The sequence below is a fragment of the Manacus candei genome, unplaced genomic scaffold (genome assembly GCF_025592945.1).
Source record: "Manacus candei isolate 608988 ecotype Guabito, Panama unplaced genomic scaffold, ASM2559294v1 h1tg000065l, whole genome shotgun sequence".
Lineage (NCBI taxonomy): Eukaryota > Metazoa > Chordata > Aves > Passeriformes > Pipridae > Manacus > Manacus candei.
The window spans coordinates 9,326,421-9,345,992 of NW_026138113.1; the positions used below are offsets into that span (position 1 = coordinate 9,326,421).

General features: G+C 39.0%; 1 protein-coding gene across 6 annotated transcripts in view; it reads right to left on the reverse strand.

Annotated features, from left to right (window-relative positions):
- Positions 1–19,572, reverse strand: part of ANKRD27 (ankyrin repeat domain 27) — a 54,690-nt gene that overhangs the window by 3,558 nt on the left and 31,560 nt on the right. For 5 of the 6 annotated variants that reach the window (XM_051806005.1, XM_051806006.1, XM_051806007.1 and 2 more), the window contains exons 13-28: positions 18,177–18,269; positions 17,239–17,366; positions 16,726–16,808; positions 15,877–15,992; positions 15,055–15,147; positions 14,481–14,678; positions 14,115–14,174; positions 13,882–14,001; positions 10,313–10,357; positions 6,658–6,780; positions 4,949–5,146; positions 3,748–3,867; positions 3,037–3,198; positions 2,060–2,168; positions 734–815; positions 144–216 (exon numbers count right to left, since the gene is read on the reverse strand). In XM_051806005.1, the coding sequence (XP_051661965.1) occupies positions 144–216; positions 734–815; positions 2,060–2,168; positions 3,037–3,198; positions 3,748–3,867; positions 4,949–5,146; positions 6,658–6,780; positions 10,313–10,357; positions 13,882–14,001; positions 14,115–14,174; positions 14,481–14,678; positions 15,055–15,147; positions 15,877–15,992; positions 16,726–16,808; positions 17,239–17,366; positions 18,177–18,269 (1,803 nt within the window). The remainder of the gene's footprint in view (positions 1–143; positions 217–733; positions 816–2,059; positions 2,169–3,036; positions 3,199–3,747; positions 3,868–4,948; positions 5,147–6,657; positions 6,781–10,312; positions 10,358–13,881; positions 14,002–14,114; positions 14,175–14,480; positions 14,679–15,054; positions 15,148–15,876; positions 15,993–16,725; positions 16,809–17,238; positions 17,367–18,176; positions 18,270–19,572) is intronic. The other variant, XM_051806009.1, reaches the window with a different exon arrangement.

Consider the following 19,572-nt stretch of genomic DNA (forward strand, 5'->3'; position numbering starts at 1 on the left):
CCAGTAGCAATTTGCCAAACAGGTCAAGTGACTCAGCACCCATCACTAGTAAAGAAACTTTCCCCTTATATGTACCCATAGTAATAGAAAACAAACATATTTGCTATATTATACAAATAATTCAAGCAAGTATTTCCACTTACCTGGTGCAGTAACTGATAGTCAAAATTAGGGACACTTTTATCTCTTGTTATTGTTCTCCGTAAATGTTTTTCTCTAAAGAAAATTTTAAAGAAATGAAAGAGATTAAATGTCTTTACATAAGCCTTTCATAAAAGCCTCTATCACAGAAGCTCCACAAGGTGGAACTCTCTCACCAGAGACAGGCTGCTCCCTTACACCACCTTCCCTGTATTTTACTACAGAATAAATATTAACATTAAAAAATATAATAAGCAAACCCCAACCAATGAGTGAACACTAACATTACATTTCTAAAGCTGTCTGGCTCTGAAACCCTTAAATGATGGTACACCAAGTATTAGTGCAAACCCAATTTTAAATACATTTTAAATACACTTGTAAGTGCTCCTTCAACTCCCAGTGAGCATTTCGTGCCCAGAACATCTGCCTGGGGATGTGAACGTGCAAGCCTTGGGGGATTAACATCCACTGTCACACCAGCATGTGATGTGTCACCATGACTGGCCCTCTCTGGGCTTTATTAGCAGCTGTATTTCTTGTTCATGTATGGGAAACAACAAACATACTCTGAGGAAGCTCCTCTGCTTACTTGTTAAATCTGTTAATTGATTGGACCAGTTGAAGTTGTCTGCTTATGGGATCATCGGCTTTCTCACAGGGCTTAGAATGCACTGGGGGTTTAAAAGAACAGGCAGCTAAAATTACAACTGAGTCACGCTTAGGAATTAAAAAAAACACAGTTCTGAACGAAAAGTGGTCTCTTCTGACATTAGATTTTAAATTTTACAGTAAAACTGTAACAGTACTAACTTGACTCAGAGTGGCAATTTGACTTTGGAAATTTTAAAGCATTTTAATTCGCAGGAGTAAACATTCTTCATCAGATTAGCATGACTGGCCAAGCTTCTGCAGAGACTGTGAAGTTTTACAAACCTGAATTAACATACAGATGCCAAACATATCTTCAATTGTTCTTTTAGAACTGTTCTCATAATATTTGAAAGAACTATCTCAATTTTAGGCATCAGCACATTGTGATTAACTGTGGCTTTCCATTAACCAGACATTCACAATCTTTCCAAGGGTAGAATGCAAGAGTTATTTTGAAAACTCATGGACGCTGAAATGGGCACTCCTGCTCCTCATCTTCCTAGTTCCTGCTCTGCAGCCTCCCTGTCCTCTTTCTGCCTGGCTCAGCACAAAACTTGTTATGTCCCTTGCCCCAGGTTAGTGAACTCTACCAGCTTCAAAATGCACCTGAAACACTTGTGAGCCAGCACAAGGGGAGCAGTGGATAACCCAGATGAGAGGGTGAGAGGGGAGGAGGGATGGTAACCCCTCTCTCCCGTGGCCATAAGGCACTGCAGCAGCTCAGCTGCACTGTCACTCTGTGCCACGTGTCCCTGCACACTGACTGAGGCTGTGCCACATCCTGCCACTGCTCAAAGTCCTCTGCAAACTGTGCTGAAAGGTTCAGACAGTTCCCTCTCTAGCTCTTATTTCTGTCCCAAAATATGAGAGACAGCAATGAATGAAGAGTCACTCCCTGACCTGTTTCAGGGCAAATTAAATGACAAAGTCATTTAAACCTCTTTTACTTTGCACTGAAATGCACAGTTAATACATGGTTAATTATATAATCTCAAATGTGGTGTGTTTTTTAACTTTAAATGCTTCTGTATGTGAAATTTGCATAGATACCCCAAAAAAGTGAAAACTAAGTTTGCAGCAATGTCATGAGTATAATCCAAAGTCTGCTGCAGTTACAGTATTCTAGGTGCTACCTATCATAAATATGCAAAATAATTGACAGTTCTTTAATCATATCTAAATCAATTACATTAAATATTTGATGTATTTGCATATGAATTCCTAAATCCCTTTTTATTCATACCAGTGGAAATATGACAGGTACCTTTTTTCCTTATCTTGACAGTAGCATGCTGCTCACTCTCCTTCTCTCCTTCTGCTGATGTGGGTACAGAGCTTGGTGCTGCTTCCAGCAACTTCATGATATTTGAGTTCTTCATTTTAAGAGTTTCCATATTTTTCACCATTATTAAAGAAAAACATCAGTACAATTTAGGATTTTAGTCTGTGCAGAGTGTGTCAATTAATTGCTGCCAAAATGAATGTAACACACATGAAAATATCTCATTATAAACATCAACCTGAAGTTGTATCATTTTGAGTAGGGGCAAAATCAGTGTTCCACCAGTTGCACTGTACCAGAGCGATGATTTAGTAGCCTTGACCTCTTATTTTAAACTATATAATTTATGGTTAAGCTAATTTCAGTTCAAACAGTAATATACATACTAAAATTGATTCAGTACAGAACTTAGTGGTCATTATGCTACATCTCAGGCTATTTAAGCATATAAAGAGAGGGACCATGCATCAAATCCCTTAAGGATGAAAAAATTCTTTATCATTTAATATTAGACAGAATGAGAATGTTATTGCTATTAATAAAAGGGAAGCTCACAGTTATCTATTGCAAGATAAAAGGTATGAAAAGGTTTGAAGGGCAGAAGGTGGTGGGTGGAAAAAGGAAGATTGCTGGCAGTGCAACTGATTAGTGAAAGGTGTTCATTTGCCAGCATTTCTTCTGCTCTCTCTGCCATTACATAATTTAATGTAATTTTTATTTACATGTGTGCTTTCACTCTTTCTAGACTCATCCTTTTTGCCTAGGATAACTTATTTTAGAAAGAGGTTTCATATAATCATTTGTACGTTGTACAGTGAACAGGCATCTGAAGTCTTTGCACCGCACGTGATTGTTCAGTACAGAAGTCTGGCAAACATTGTCCTGGCAAACACTTCTATTTGCTGCCTTTCCCCACGTTGTGCACAGGGAACTTTGGGGATGGAGGTGCCTGCACTCACGGGCTCAGCACAGTCTGCAGGGGTGCAGCTCCTGTCGTTCCTCAGGTGCGTCAGGGCCCCGTTCTGCAGGAGCAGCTCCACCAGGGCCTCCTTCCTCCCCACCACGGCCTCGTGCAGGGCTGTGTTGCCCTTGGCATTGGAAAGGTTCACAGAGGCTCCACGCTGGATGGACAGCAAAATGAAATCCCACTTAAAAAGGCAGGGTAGCACGGACTGGAGATGGCACATTGTTCTGTTTTCCTCTCCTTTCCCATGTAGGAACAAGGACAAGGCAGCACAGTCCTCTGCAGTCACCATAAGCCATCTGATCATATTATTTCCTCCTCCCTCATAACCACAACTTCCTGGATCAGCTCACTTCATTTTTGCATATATCTACTATACAGTCCAAGTTTAGGAGATACTTAAAACCCCCCCAAAACCACAATAAAAACTCCTATGGGATAGAATCATAAGCCAGAAAACCCAACACCTGCCACATAAAAGTTCCATAAAAACAGCTAACTGTACAATAGTAAGGTAATATTTATGTAATTAAAATCTGTGAAGGGAAGGCATTGAAAAGAGTGAGTTAACAAACCCTCTTCCTTTTTTCTCTGAGCAGTTTTGACAGAAAAAGGTCAAACTAAAAATACTGATCCTGAGTACTGGGTAAGCACAGATACAACATGAGAAATACCACTCTGAACATTCTGTTTTCAGTGATCTTACCTGTAACAACAGGGCAGTAGTCTCGTAGTGGCCATTCAAGCATGCATAAATTAAAGGAGTATTTCCATATATATCCTTTTTGTTTTGTTTAGCATTGTAATCCATCAGACACTTTACCACCTATGGAAAGAAAAAACTTTTTAATTTAAGATACCAGCTAACCACAATCATGCAGTGAAAGCCTCCCCTACTTTTTTAAACCATTTTTCTGGAAATCTAGATTGAGAAAGGGATGGAAGAAAAAAGGATGGAGAAAACAAGTGTCACATTTGCCAAAGAGATGACAACCACAAACAACTCTTCCTATCAGATTAATTTTAACACACACTTTTAAAAAAACCCAAAACTTAAGCAACTTCAAGAAAGGTCAGAAAATAAAACTCGAGTTATGTAGAAAATATACATAACCAATAACTAACCCAAAGATCAAAACCAAACTACCACAGCAGCAGTACCCATCAGACTTTTCTCAACTCATAAGAATGCTTGGAAGGAGTTCTTTATGTTGTAAATATCCCATGAACTAACCTTCATTAACCTACAAGTGCAAGTTGTATTCTTGTTTTTTCTTGCTTCCCTAGTGCTTTTGTCTTCCCATCATCTTCACAGTTCTTTTTTCCTCCTGCAGTCCTCAGCTCCTTATTCTTATAACCCTAGTTTTCCACTTTTCTGCATCTTCCCATTTGCTTGTCTGACCCTGCTTTTTCAGGACTGTTATTCTTCCCCTCTCACTTATTCTTCCTCCTGTATTAAAACCCTACCCTCAGTGAGGGACGAGGTTATCTGCTACCCTCAGAGCTCAAACTGGCTCATGAGTCGAAAACACAGCAAATATTTAATACTGTGGCTACTGAAGATACCAAGAGGTGCACATAACCTCCTTGAAGAGAAGGTATAGAGGAACATACACAGGAAGATTCAGCTGCACAAGGCATTTTTAAAGTGTCTGAAGTATGACAGTAGCTTTTGGCAGCACTTGCATTAAACCAGTATTTCAGATCATTTAGTAAGAAAAGGTGTCTACTGAAACAGTTTCAGCTGAAAGATCCCCTTTCCACCTGGAGATTTTAGACACTGAAAGGAAAAGCAGAATCCCGAACTAATTTTCTCTGTTACTGGTTTAGTCTTGTTGATAATTTCCCACAGCAGCTTTTTTGCTGGTGACTAAGCGTCCAACAGCTTTATTTAGAGGACGAGTTACCTGGAAGTGCCCTTTCTGGCAGGCCAGGTGAAGAGGAGCTGCGTGTTTTGCGTTCTTGGCACTGACACTGGCCCCGTGTTTCAGCAGGAGCGAGACGAGCTCGGAGCGCCCGTGCAGCGCTGCCATGTGCAGCGGGGTAAAACCATCCTGGTTGGAAACGTTCACTCCCAGCCCATTGGCAGAGATCCTGGAAAATTTCTGTTGAGGAAAAGACACCACGAAACTATAAAAACAATCATGCTACTTTCTGTTTAACCAAAGAGCAGCCAAATACCTGCTAAGCTTATACAAACCAGGGAGATGGATGTTACAAGAACTTCTGCTACAGAGCCTAACTTGAGGACTCCAGGAAAAGTCAGCAAACCAGAGCAGCTGGGTGATATTTTTGAACAGAACAATGTTATTGTTCTCTCTTCCAACACGATAACTTCATAGACAGAAGCTCCAGGAAAAGTATTCATGATATTAAAAAGAGACTAAAGCAGCACAGGTTGAGAAGAAGTAAAACTCACAGGTTTTATACAGCTGTTAGGATGTTCATACTGGATATTAGTCAGTTTTAATGAGTTACTTTCATTTATACAGACATTTATGCTATTCAAGACAGACACTACACACCTGTTTTACTGCTACATGAAGCTTGAGGTAATAAGGATAAAAACTAAAATTAATTTTACTCATCTGGAAGCAATACTGGCCCAGAGAGCAGATTCCCACAGGGAGTCAAGATAAGGAAACTATCTACAAGACAGCTTACACAGCAGTACAGAACACCTTCTTTCACTCCTCTCACAAACTGTGGGTGCCTGACATTACAGTGCTGGACAGTCATTCTGCCTGTCCTCAGTGTGCTTTTCAGTGTGTGCTGCCCAACACAGGGGGTTAAAATTAGTTAACAAGTTCCTTCTTCTCATTCAGCAGGCAAGTAAATTGCACAGCAGATGCCATTCCTTCCCCTGTTAGCAATAAGATGAACTTTATGGTCTCAAGCTCTGGCATCTTTAGCACATGATCTCTGTACTGAGGGCACATGGACACCCGTTACCAGAGACTAAAGCACAGTGTGAATGTGAAGCAAGTAATTGGTTTTCTATTTCCAAGAAACTGGGATCATTCCTTGTGTAAAAAAAAAAGAAAAGAGTGTATTGTAAAGCCTGATTCTCTTCTACAGTCCATGATAAATAAGAGGGAAGGAAGTCTTTGCAACTGAAAACAAAGTCTTTGTAATTATATTTAATCTCTGCAGAGGTTTTAGATGTAGCCTGTAGGAAAGATGTCATGCAATTAAAAAAAGACTTTATCAGCATTACATTGATTACAGGATTAGCAGGTATTCCTTGCTAAACTGATTACTAAGGTAAGTAGTGTGACAGTTAGCAATGTAAACTACAAAAAAGAACCAGAGGCTTAGAAAAGTATTATTATTCAAAGTTGCCTACATATTCTAAAAGCAAACTGTTAAGCTTTCTCACTCCATTAGGTATTGAGCAAGTCTTTGAATACTGTTCCTGTATCCAAAATTTTCAACAGTGCAATTGAAAAAAGGAACAATTTCATGACACCAGATGAACTGTGAAGATCTGTATATAGCTAGTTTCTTTTTAAACAGAGATACAGAGGTGCTGGGCCATAGGAATGCTACTTCCCTGGAGCTAAAACTTACATTAAAAGAATATAAATTAATCTTTTTACTGAATGAATATTCCAACCTTTTGTGCTGGCCCACATTTTGAGCACTGGCATAATGGATGGCAGAATTCTGGTTTTGATGTACTGACTGTGTCATCCTCATCTTCCAAGTCTTCTTCCACCCATTCCAAGAGATAACGTACCTGGCATAAAAAGCAAGTCCTTCTTTATAGAGTCCAAAGATTCCATGTCCTAATAAATCTGCATATGTAGACAAGTAAGATTTCACAAACATACACTTGTGAATCTCTCAGGGAGATATACAGCCACCTCCTGGCATCAGCTGCCCACAGGCCAAATTAAATCAAATGTTACTGTTGACAAAGCAGTTAGAAAGTTCTCCAAGTACAGCAGTGAAGTGAATTATAAATTACTTCCTGCTGCCTAATCACAATTTTGGTGTTCACCCATTCTCAAACCCTCCAAATCCTTTCAGCTCAGATGATTTGTGCCATCTCATATCAATGTGAATTTTGTTTCATCTTTTGCTTTAAAGAACATAAGAAACAACAAGGACAATGACATTTAACTGACACCCAAAACTTTGCAGGGGCATTAACTTTTCTTAGGTCTGTGAATTCCCAGGAGCTGGACACTTTTTCCTCCATGTACGATGCCTCATGTTTGAGGGAGAGGCTCTTCAGTGAAGACAGTCTCAGGACTCAGAGCATTCACGTCCAATTTACAAACAGTGATGATTACTGCATGTTAATTTTACATTACATTTTAGGCAACAACAAAAATAGCTGTTTATGAAATACCTTTTTACCTTGAAATGCATTAATCTACTGTTCACTAAAGACATCTCAGAATTAGCAGTGATTGTATTAAGTCTCTATTATTACACCACCCAGCAACGTTAAGCCTGACACCTACCCGGTGTATCATTCTGAGTTTGTAAGCTCAATGGGACAAATGTTTCAGGAACTCAAGACAGAACTGGGAATTAAATTGGTCTCATAATGCAAGGGACAGTCCATCAGCAGTCACTTTGCCTAGCTGCATGCCAAGGACTAACATCACGGCACAAGAAAGACCAGGGCACTCCTGTGTTTTGGTGAGATCTCCCAGAGCTCCTGCAGATCCTCTGGGAAGTTCCCAGACACAGCAAGTTACAGGATTACACAGTGGGTGTGAAGCATGTCATCTTGTGAAGGGTTTTCCTTCTACTCTTTTTTTTTTTTTAGCAGCTTTTAAGAGAGCTGTGAAAAGATGTATCATTGCCTTGTTACTGTGAAGGAAGATTGGCCCTTTGCCTCCCCACTGAACAGCAGCAGCAAAATCGAGGAACCCCTTCCTGCTGGAACTGAGACAGAGGAATCTTTGCTGGAGTTGTGGGCTGGGCTTGGTGTCACAGACCTGGGCCAAGCCAAGAGCTCTACAGTTCATAGTCAAGAAGAGAATGGGGACAACAGAATTTCCTGCAGGTTCCTCCCACTCTATTTCCTCTCACACTTGTCAGCAGGTTGTGCTCCAACACATTAACAATCTATCCAATTAAACACATGCAGCTAGAACAAATCCTAGGACAACCAGTTAAGGGCCAAATACCTGATTCTGAATGACAACAAAATTGAGACAGAAAAAGGATCTTTTTCCACAGAGAATATTGCTTTCCCTGCAAATTCCATGTTGTCTTCTGGAGTAAAAAATAACCTTCTCTCAAGTTTGCCTGCTCATGGAAGGCCAGTTCAGTGAAGCTTTACTACTTCTAAAATAAATAGTGCTGTCACTTCATTTTCCCCTTTCCCTGCACACTGACCAAGACCCTCACAACCAACTTCCTCCTCCTCCTGTCACAGCTCAGTACTGCTGCTCTACTATCCAATACCCAGCTCTCAACATACTGATACCAGCAGCTCACAAAAATCTGAACTTTGAACTCCCATGCACACCTCTGTATAACTACAGTGGAACAGTTCTTAGTTTGTTTAAAGAGTTTTTTTGCCAAAATATTAACTGTACTTTCAAGCAGACACACACTGAACCACCTCAGGAAGTTGTCCATAATCTCCATTTTCCAGGTAATTTGTCATCTAAAACATCCTTTCCATTGCAGAGTAACACACTGCCTGGAACGCTGAGCCGAGCATTCCAGGGGCTCTGTGCCCTGTATGCCAGCCTTTGAGCTGCTCCACATTTATTTTAGACAAGATATTTGCCTTTTTTTTGTGGTGGATTTGCACATACCCCTTCCACTGGATATGCTGGGTAGAAGGAATTTCAGAAGAGCATTAAATCCAGTATCTACGCTGAGACAATGTCAATTCTTCCCTAATATCATTGACAGAAGTTTGAGCAATCTCTGTTCAGATACTTCCGACAAAACAGGCTCTGTAACCTCCCAGGTCTGTTCTACTGTTATCCCACCCTAATAATAAAAGGGGCTTTTTTATTTAAATCTAAGTATCTCTGTGGAAAGCTGAACAGTTCACGCATCACTACAGAGCCGTGGTGCACACCTGACCACCACATCAATCACTGAGAAGGAAGGACTGAAAATTCATGTTAAGCAGGATCAACCACTTCTGCACCACACTTCACTGACAGAGCCACAGGTCCCTGCCTACAGCAGGGGGCTGGAACAGGATCATCTTTAAGGTCCCTTCCAACCCAACCCATTCTCCAATCCAAAGCATACTTGTTTTTCAAGTTTGCAGGCTCTATGGTGATGACAAAGGTTGTTTTCTGGCTTCCTGAACAATCAAATTGTAATATTTTTTTTTAATCTTCCAGTTTCATAGCACTTCTTTTAATGCCTCCTCTTGCAAAGCTCAATTGGCTGTCACAGCAAAAACCTACAACACTTATGACCCTGCTGCTGGGTCTGTTCCTGTTGAGACAGACCTCAACAAACAAAATAAGAGCCCATTTCTCATTTACAGTCCCTATCCACCATTATTACAGGCAGTAAACATACCATAAGGAGTAGGTAATATTTAAAGCATTAGAAAACCTGGAAATTTAGGAATCAAAAAGCATTTGTGGATCTAAAGACACTGTATTACTGGAATGCTTCCTAAGTCAAACACAAACTGTAAATCCCAACATTCAATATCCAGAACTGGTACAGAAACAAGCAACTGGGAATAACATTTTCTATTGGATTTGCTGTCAAAATTAGGTTTACCTGAAAGCTCATCTTTCTGCCTTTTCTTTTGTTTTGTTTGACTGCATATCCAGTCCAACACTGACCTCAGCACACACATCTCATTAGTGCCCTGCAGTGCCCCACACCCCCATCTACAATGGCATTTGACAGAGCACCTTGAGCACCTGCAAGCAGACAAATTGATCTTTCCCACAGTATTTCTTTTCAACATGACTGCCCTGAGTGTTGTTCTTCCCAAGTTCTTTACATCTCCTAGAGGTAACAATACATACATTTTTAAATGACAGGCTTGCACAAAGGAATTATTCAATTTAAAGTAATTTCTTTAGTGCATGAGGTCATGGAAATGTCAGAATAATGAGCCTTAAGGCACTGTAGATAAAATAATTTGGGGACATGGAATGAATTTTTTTTCTAGAAAATGAGCTGAATTTGATCAGTTGTTGCTGAAGGAAGGTATTACCCAAAGCATTCTTCACTTGATATTATATACAAATAGCTTCCTCAATTGGAATGAGATAAATTGGAATTCAATAATATTCAACAGCCATGCTAAGACTCACCATTTCCAGATCTCCATCAGCAACTGCTCTCAGGAGTTTTTCCACCTATGTATGAAGAAAATAATTTATTTGTTTTGTTAGTATTGATATTAAGCAGTACACAGAAAATCCTGTGTCCTTTGCTAACCTCCTAAGCTCATGTAGTAGGATTACTGCTGGCCCATTTCATATTTATTGATAAAGTTTTAAAGGAAAAACCTTCTTCCTTTATGAAGCACAAAAGCTGTACAAGGCCTGTGGCCATTTGATGATCTCTGACTTGCTTAGTTAAAGATAAACAGTACTTATGTAAATTGAGGATATGTGACCCACACATAAACAAAGCCATGTAAGCTGACAAATATTATTATGCTGCTTCAGCAGCAGCTGCCCCATACATTTCTGCAGTGAACCTGACATTAAAAACCCCTAGTCAAGACAAATTTCTACCCTAATAAACACTCATACTCTTTTGGACTCTTGCTGACCTACTATAAGCTACCAGAAGCAGAAAGGATGGCAGGGTTTATTGTGCTATTTGAGAAACAACAGTTTAAGCTGAAAAAGATTCTTTCCAATTGTTCCCTTCACATGTGCAGATTGATGGTTTATTCCTGTGCTAAAAACCAAACACGTACAAACCTAACTTGACTTGTAAGCATGAAATTTGTTTTCTTACTTAAAATCTGAAAAGATATAAACATCAAAGGCTGTGCATTAGCAAAAGCCAGGTCTCCAACTCAGAGAGTTGTTGCAGGGGACCAGCATTAGATCAGTTAAATATGTGTATGCTCAAGCCAGATAATGCCTGAGCGAGGCTGCTTGGGGAACATCCTCTCCTGCTCAGGAGCCCTGCAGAGACAGAAGAGACATATGAGGGAAGAAGAGATGGAAGGTGCTCTGCAGTGCACTGATGCCATTCCCCTGAGCCCTTGGACTGCTTGTGAAAGCAGGACAAGGAGATTCACTTGTCTGCCCACTTCTCTGACTGCCTGCTCTCCCATGAAGGAGTGCAGATCTGACCTGATAGCAATGGGATAGGTGCCAGCAAGAGGGCAGGGAGAGTCCATTAGTCCTGTCACTGGGTAGCTCACCCAGCCCCTGCAGATTGTTGAAGAGTCATTTAATAAGCTTTGTGAAAGTCTGTTTCAGCATTATAGCAAATTATTCCAGCACTGTGCTAGAATCACCAAAGATGCTGCTGCGCAAACAAAGTTGTTTCAATATTAAGAAACACCTCAAGTGGAAAATGCCATGGAGCGACAGCCACAGTCATATTTCAATCTTTATCTAGAAATGACCACCTTGCTGAGTTTGACAGAGGTGTTTGGTAAGGCAAAAAAGGAAGAATGAGGCTGAAGTTTGTGTTTGACTGGTCTGATCTCAGACACAAACAGCTCAAAGATCAGAGGCTAGATGAAATTTCTCCATTTTATCTCCTTTTAGGAAAGCTGCAAGGTTTTATTTTATTACTATCTTTCTAATACAGGATGAAGGTCCTTGAAATCGTGCACCAGTCACTCAAGGCAGAATCTACGATTCTTTGATTTTCCTTTCCTACCTTTGAATGTCTAAATCTAAGCCAGTCATTTAAACTCCCCCTCTGGTACCTACAGAACAGAATGCAGTTGACAAAGAACACTTGACTGCAATTCAGGTCAAACTAAGCATGTCTGAGGTTAATTCCTCTCTGGAGGTACCAATTTCTTTCCACTGACTAAGGAGGGAAAATAGATGTCTGAAGTTAAGACAACCATCTTTCAGATATCTGAAGGTGGGTGAGTTGAATCCCAATCTAAAATGGACTATATATACTAGGGAGATCTGTGCCTCCCATAAATTTCCCCATAACATACAGGGTTATGGAGAATAAAGACTTTTCAGGAGTCAGTTTTATCACATACAAGATGCCAAACAGTAACAGCCAGTGACCCACAAGCTCTGATAATTTCTTTCCAGAAATAACAACTTCCTTACAGTTCTAAAAACTGCCTCGGGCCCCAGCAGTGGTACAACATCTGTTATGCAGCTTATAGATAATTTAATAAGAGTACTTAGGGCAAAATGTCTGCTACACGCATTTCCCCATCTTTCCAGTTTGTTTTCTCATTCCTCCATGGAACAGAAGCACCTTCCTTTAAATGTAAAAATAGATGAAACAGATCTACTACAATTCACTTGAATGCCCAGTTTTTCAGCTGCTGAACAAAAATTGTGCAAGGACTTATTAGTTCCAACAGAGCAAGTCCCAGTTTACAGTCCTGGTTCTTTTACTCTCTCTTTTCTAAGTCATAAGCAAACCACCATGACTGGCTCATTTAAGTGAATAGTTTAATTCAGTATTGATAACAGAGGTCTAACTGGATTCCCTTAATCCCTGGTGTGAACCTTGAAATCTGGAAGACTGACCACATCAGCTTTCCATTACTTCCAGTGGCATTCCTTCCATGGAGCTCTCCCAGGATCAGGCTCTTGTCTCTTTGGGTACTAAGAATAAGAGCAGTGAGCCCACGTAAAACTTGGCAAACAGAAATGAGCTAAAGCTGGATTACAGGAGAAGGTCATTAACCCCAAGGACCTCAGGTGTAAGCTGCTTGTAATCTTTTTCCCTGGTTTGAACTACAGTCTTAGCTCTTGGGTGTCATAAATTTGTTCCTTCAAGGAAAAATAAATCTTCAGTCTACCTACTTTAAGTCATTGACTCTGTACAAACAGGGAGGTACATTCCTACACTGAGGCTCTCATAGAGCAACTGAAGTGGGAAGTAATATTGTCCAGTCAAAATTTACATCCTTGTGTTTCTTCAATGTTTTTAGCAAATGGAAGCTTTTGGCAAGAGAAGAGCCTTTTAATAGCAGGAAAGAAGGAATCTGAATGTAGAGGTGATATGAAGAGAAACAAACATACTAAGGAGGTCAATTTGGAAAAAATTGCATAGGAGGACTATGGAAAAAATAAAGAGAAGCAACAGAATGAGTGGTGATATGACTGTCTTAGGAGGGGATAAATGGGAAATATGGACCTGAGATCCCACATGAGAAGATTCAGAGGATGGCATCTTGCTTGGTGTGGACAGAGCAAAATCAGCAAACACATACATGCAAGATATTTAATATATAGTCTGTATTCTTCACTTGTTGCAAAATTGATTCCCACACCTATTTTGAAAGCTTGTCTTAACATTCCAGTTTGTTGTTTGCCAGCATGTCTGTACTAGTCTCTTTTCCCTGACAGATTTTGTAAGCTAACAATAGCATCTATTTCCTGGAAAGGACAGTCAGGTCCTTGGGGCACTGTACTTCTGTAAACCTGAACAAATTCTCCAATTACACAGTTAACTTCAGTAAATCTGAACAATTACTTCAAATATGCTTTCAATTTTTCCCCAGAAATAACCAACAGATCAGCTGATACCGTACAAAAGTAAGTGCTCAGGTACTGAGAGGAGAAGCCCCTGAGGTCAGCAGCATGTAATTTTCCAAATCAGACAGAAGGCTATTCCTGAAGAAGCAGCTTGAAACTGTGGCAAAATATCACTCTTCTAGCTTCCTTCACTTTGCTTATTGTCAAAATTTACACCTCAGTCTTACCTCTTTATAACTATTTTTTACTTCTTCTTGCCTTATATCAGTTGATGCTGACGACAGGCTTGAGACAGATGATCCTCTGCTGAAAGTTTCTGTTGAGAGCTGAGGAGACCTAAGTGGTGACTTATGGTTGGAAAAAACAAACAAAATTCAAACAAACAAACAAAGTTACATATCAAATTACGGAGGTTAAGAACAGGCAAAAAAAAAGTTTAGCAACTTGCTTTGGTTGTTACCTCAGAAGCACTTTGTCCTCTTTCAAACGTTAGATAGTTTAATTCCATCAGTGACAAAATCTGCATAAAAATATTAAAGCAAATCAGTGTAACTCCATTTGAAGAAGAATCCACTGACTGAAACACAAGTTAGGCGACAACCTAATATTAGTAACAGATTATGACTGAGTAGATTAAAAGCACCCATTTACAAGTTCATGTTCTATCCCACAGACTGTATTCCTGCTACTACAGTTAAAATGTGACCCTTCTTTCAAGTGAAACACACATTTTCACTTTAATGGTAAAACCCTATCAGCAGGTGAGCATCTACACTCTATGGCTTTGCATCAGGCAGGATTCAGGCTAGAAGATAAAGAGGAATACCTTGGAATTTAATGCACACTGTAGGGAAGTCTCCTTCATCCGGTTTTGAATTTCTGGATTTGCCCCATTCTGCAAAAGCACTTCTATGATCCCTTGATAGCCCCAGCGAGCAGCAATATGGAGAGGAGTGTCTCCCTTCTCATTGCCAATGTCTAGTTTGCAGGAATGCACATCATAGTAGACTAAAGCTTTGACACACTGGAAAGAAAAGGAAAGCTATCAATAAATTATGGTGGTGTCTCTCAATTCAGATAACATGTACTATCCTAAAAAGCTTTTTTTCATTGCTGCTCATATAATTCACTGCCTAAAGAGGAGGCTTAAATGGTTCAGTGTCATTAAATAAAGAGTTAAATAACTCAACTAAATTTGCACTGTATTATCTTTAATGTGAATTCATAATAAAAATTGCTATGAGCGACAAAATAAAGTCCTGATCTAGAGCATTAAATAGTTTAGCCTCCAGATCTTTTTATTTACTTTTGAAATATGTAAGTTTAGTGCAAATTTGCATCACAGTTTAATTCCATTCCATTAGAATGTCCATTTAGTTTGTTACCAAACAATTACTTACATCCTCATGACCGTAAGTGCAGGCTAAATGAAGTGGAGTATTTCCATTATTGTCCTGAACATCAGTACTTCCCTTATAGTGCAATAAGAGCAGCTTAAAAGGAAAACAGAAGTAGACATTTAAGTAACTAAAAAATTAATGGGCAAACAATTATTGCTCTGCAGATTCCTTCAGGGTTCTAGCATGATGAAGCACTTCATGAACCACTACGCCTCCTGTTTCAGATACCACCCTCTTGGCACTGCAGTACTGTTTGTGCCTCACCCTGAGAACCAAATAAAAGCCATTTCTTACATCTTCAGAGTTGCCATTGAAAAAAATGAATTCTCTACTGCAGCAAACACTGCAATACATATACTATTATATTTTAAGAGCCTATGCAAGTGAAGACACAGCTTAATTTACATGATGTTAATTGAAGACTATCACATATGCAAAATTCAAGTAGACAATAATTACTGTAGTTGCACAGTCTATCCTAAACACAATGTGAAGTCACTTTGCTCATTCCAGTGACTGCAATGGTTCTTCTGTCTCAATCAAGAGCTCTCCATTTGTACCATGTATTGGACATTTGTATTAATAAAATGGATAAATTATCAGGCATGCACAGCTGTCAATTGCTTGGTTATTACCAATGGCTGAAAACCTTGCAGTATAAGAAAAAAATAAAATATCTTGCAAACTACAATGATAAAAGATCCTCAATTCTGACACTACACAGTTCTGGTAACAGCTTCTCAGAAGACCTAAATGACAGTAACAGTAAAACAGCTCACTAAGAGCCATATATTTATTATTTAGTTAGGTGTTGGTGCTTACTGTAACATTTTGATATCCCTTCTGACAGGCCAGGTGAAGTGGAGTAGAACCGTGGTAATCTGTAGCATTGACAATGGCTCCTTTGGCTACCAGTAAATCCACTAGTGATGTTTGCCCTTGGAAAACAAGAAGACATTAAAAAAAAATAAGTAAACTTTGCAAAAGAACATTGCTACTTTTCAAATTCAAGCAGGAACTATAAACCAAAATACCCTGCATTTCTGCATACTATGTTTCTATAGACTGTATATTCACTTCCCTGGTATTTGGGGTTTTTTGTTGCAGATTACTCAAGGTCATAAAAAGAACATCTAGCTAAAAACAAGCTATATTTTTACCCTATGAGTAACAAAATATTTGGATTCAATATAATAACAATAGAGGAAATTATTTATAAAAAAACACCCACTAAGAAAATAATACATCTTTTAGTAAAAGATCAATGATATAACGAACATTAAAATCCAGGCATTACAGATCTACAATGCATAGCCAGCTGCAGGAGAGAGAAAAGATTCATTTCTCAACCTGCCAGTTCTTTAAAAGAAGACTGGTTTCTGATTTCACATTTATACTTTTTTTCAGAGCTGAAGAAAGCACTTCTGTTGTAACCACTACAGCAAAAGTAAACAGCTAGCAAATAAAAAATAAATTTAGTCATAAGAAACTGAGCTTAGAAGAATATACAATAACTTCAGTCTGTGCCCAGATAACAGTTTCAGTAGAAAAGAATGAAAAAAACCCAATTTAATGCAATATTCCAATTTTAATTGTAAAGTTGGAAAACATGCTGACATAGAGAAACATAAGGAATAGTGAATACTAGTGGGGAAAACTAACACCACTCACCACAAATAGCAGCTATGTGAAGTGGTGTGTATCCCCGGTCATCCCGGGAAAATGGAGTGATAATGGAGGGATCATTCAGTTTCCTGTAAAACACAATGGTTTGGAAGCAGCCCAGTTACCCACGTGGCAGTGGTGAGGAGAGAGAAAGAGGAAAATGGCCAAGGCCAACAAAAAACTGATTCTGGAACCTTTTATCCTTTCACATGGACAAGTTACTCTATAGAGATCTTTACATTTCTTTAAGAGATGTGGTTTTGCCCAAGATGTGTAAGTTTGGTTCAAGAGATGAAACACCACATTTACCAAAGGGCACAGAGCCTCCATCACAGAACAGGTGGGTTCCAAGGTGTTCTGTAATCCAATATTTCCTCTGCTATTTCAAACCACACAGGTACGCTCTCTCTACTCCATCCTGAAGTGCTACCAAATTCCTCTTTAACCAAAAGCAGCTTACTTTCTGAAGTAAAGATAAAGGCTTTCACACAGCTATTTGTGGAGATGAAGAGTGCTCACCCAGAAACCAGCCTCTCGCATTTGTCACAGTAACAGAGCGGGTGGCACATTTTCTGCACAGTGTCCTTATCACTGTCACCTTGACTTAGCAATCGCTCCACTTCCTCTTGGTTACCTGAAGCAATATGCTACCAAAAAAAAACAGAAAAAAAGAGAATGAGGAACCAATACAAAAGGCCTCCTTTTAAGGAAAAAAAACAAGAGTAATTTACTGAAGCACAAAATGAAAGGAACCCATTATAAAAGACGTATTCAAGCATCAGAAAGCAGAAATGAACAATGTCACAGCACAAAACCCCCTAATGGGCACTCAGTATTAAAAAGAATCTGTTCTTGGCTTACTTCACTTTCTATAAAAAATTAAAACAATTCCCATTGTTCTCTTTAGACTCAATCATGAAATTGAGCTCCCTCTGTGCAAAAACATTTCTATAAAATTACTAAGTCTCTAGCCATAAGCTGTGAACATATATAATTAGAATCCCTGCTTTGTGTCCTTGCAGAGGCAAAATTCTTTCAGAATGTCAGTATGAGATTAACATACAATAGGGAGTAGTTGTCAGGTGACCACATTTAAATTATTTCAGAAAACTCGTTCAATTTCAAGCACCAAAAGCTGTGACAGACAACCAAATACTAATATCACATCTGTGCATTAAATGGGCCAAACAATACCAGCAGCAGTAGCATTTCATCCTTATTTGCTTCCATATTTCATGTAACATGCTGAAATCCCTAAGATTACATTAAGTTAGATTGTATTAAGTTTTGGCACAGAAACGTGCTAGACCTAAAAGACACTTTTAGCATCTACTAAAGCACATTTAGCAGCACTAATGTAATTAACACTTCATAACATTCCAGAAAATTGCAGAAAGGGAAGGATATAAACATGCAATACATAGGTACATATGTATTTTACCATAAAAGTTATTAACCTTAAACAAGCAGTCTATCGGTGTAGCAGACATCTGGGACAACAAGTTCATCCTTTGTCTTAAAAGCAGCTTGTCACACAGACTCTCAGACTCCTGAAAATAAAATATATAGATAATCTATTCATTTACAAGCATAAGTTAAGTATCTTAACAGTGGAATTAAGTTTTAAAAATATAAACACTCTATTTACCGTGCATGAATTATGAGACACACTGAAGCTTAAATCAGTATCACATTTAAGATTCTGAGACTCAAAAGACTGTGCACCTGCTGTTCAAAGAAATAGTAAAGAGATGTTCATCAGAATATTCCCCTACTGCAACTTGCTGTGAACTAATTGAACATTAACAAAATTATGGCTGTGCCACCCTAAAAAGAAAACTAGAAAAGACATATCACAGACAGCAAGAACTGTAAGAGCTGCAACACAGCTTTCTCACCAGGAGAAGGTAAGACAACTTCATGTAAGAGATGACTACTGGTGGCTACTAAAAAAGATGACCCAGACACAACTCTGACTCAAAGACTTTGCTGAACTCTCTGCTAGTCGCTGAAAAAGATTGCACCAGGCAAAGCATTCTGCAGCAGATTCATTCATGCAGTGCTTCCTACTGGGCACTTCTTGAAAACTGGAGTTTGAGCCAAGCACACGTAGTGCAATTGCATTGGTACTTCTCATTTTCTGAGATATCTGAAGATACACTCCAGGATGCACTAAAGAACATAAATGCCTCCCAAACCAGGTGAAAATTGAGTCAGATTTTGAAATGGGAACGTTGAGCCTCCCATGAAATAAAACATCTACCTAAGGAAAATGTTTTCTAAGAATATAGACGGAAACACTTGCCCACAGTTGATTGTGATCAAGAGCTGCATATGGTTGGCAGTGAATATAATTTCTTTGGATGCTGTCTGGATAATGACTATCTCTCTAGAAATGGAAAGACTTCAGCCTCCATAAACCATAAGACCACTGTCATTAAAATACACACCCATGTATGAGGTAAACTTGATGGTTTAGGACCTGGGCTATGGCTTCTGCAATTATGTCTATGAAGATATAAATGGTTAAACCCAGTGTGACTCCACTCTCAACATCAGCATGAAGTTTAAGAACCTCATGAACTGCAAATATACAAAAGAAGTTGAATACTAAAAATACAGAGTTCAGGTTTTTATAGAAATTAAATCATTCCTGTTTCAAAATCAACACAGATGCTTCTCATAAAGCTGTCTAAAAAAACCCCTAAACTGTATCGTAAATAATGGCATTAAAAACATGTTTGTGAGGTCTAGAGATAAAAGTTTGTATCTGTACTTCACAGGACATTGTATTTAGATACCCAAAGATGACACGTATTCACAAATCTTTTCAAATCTAAGTACAGATTAGTT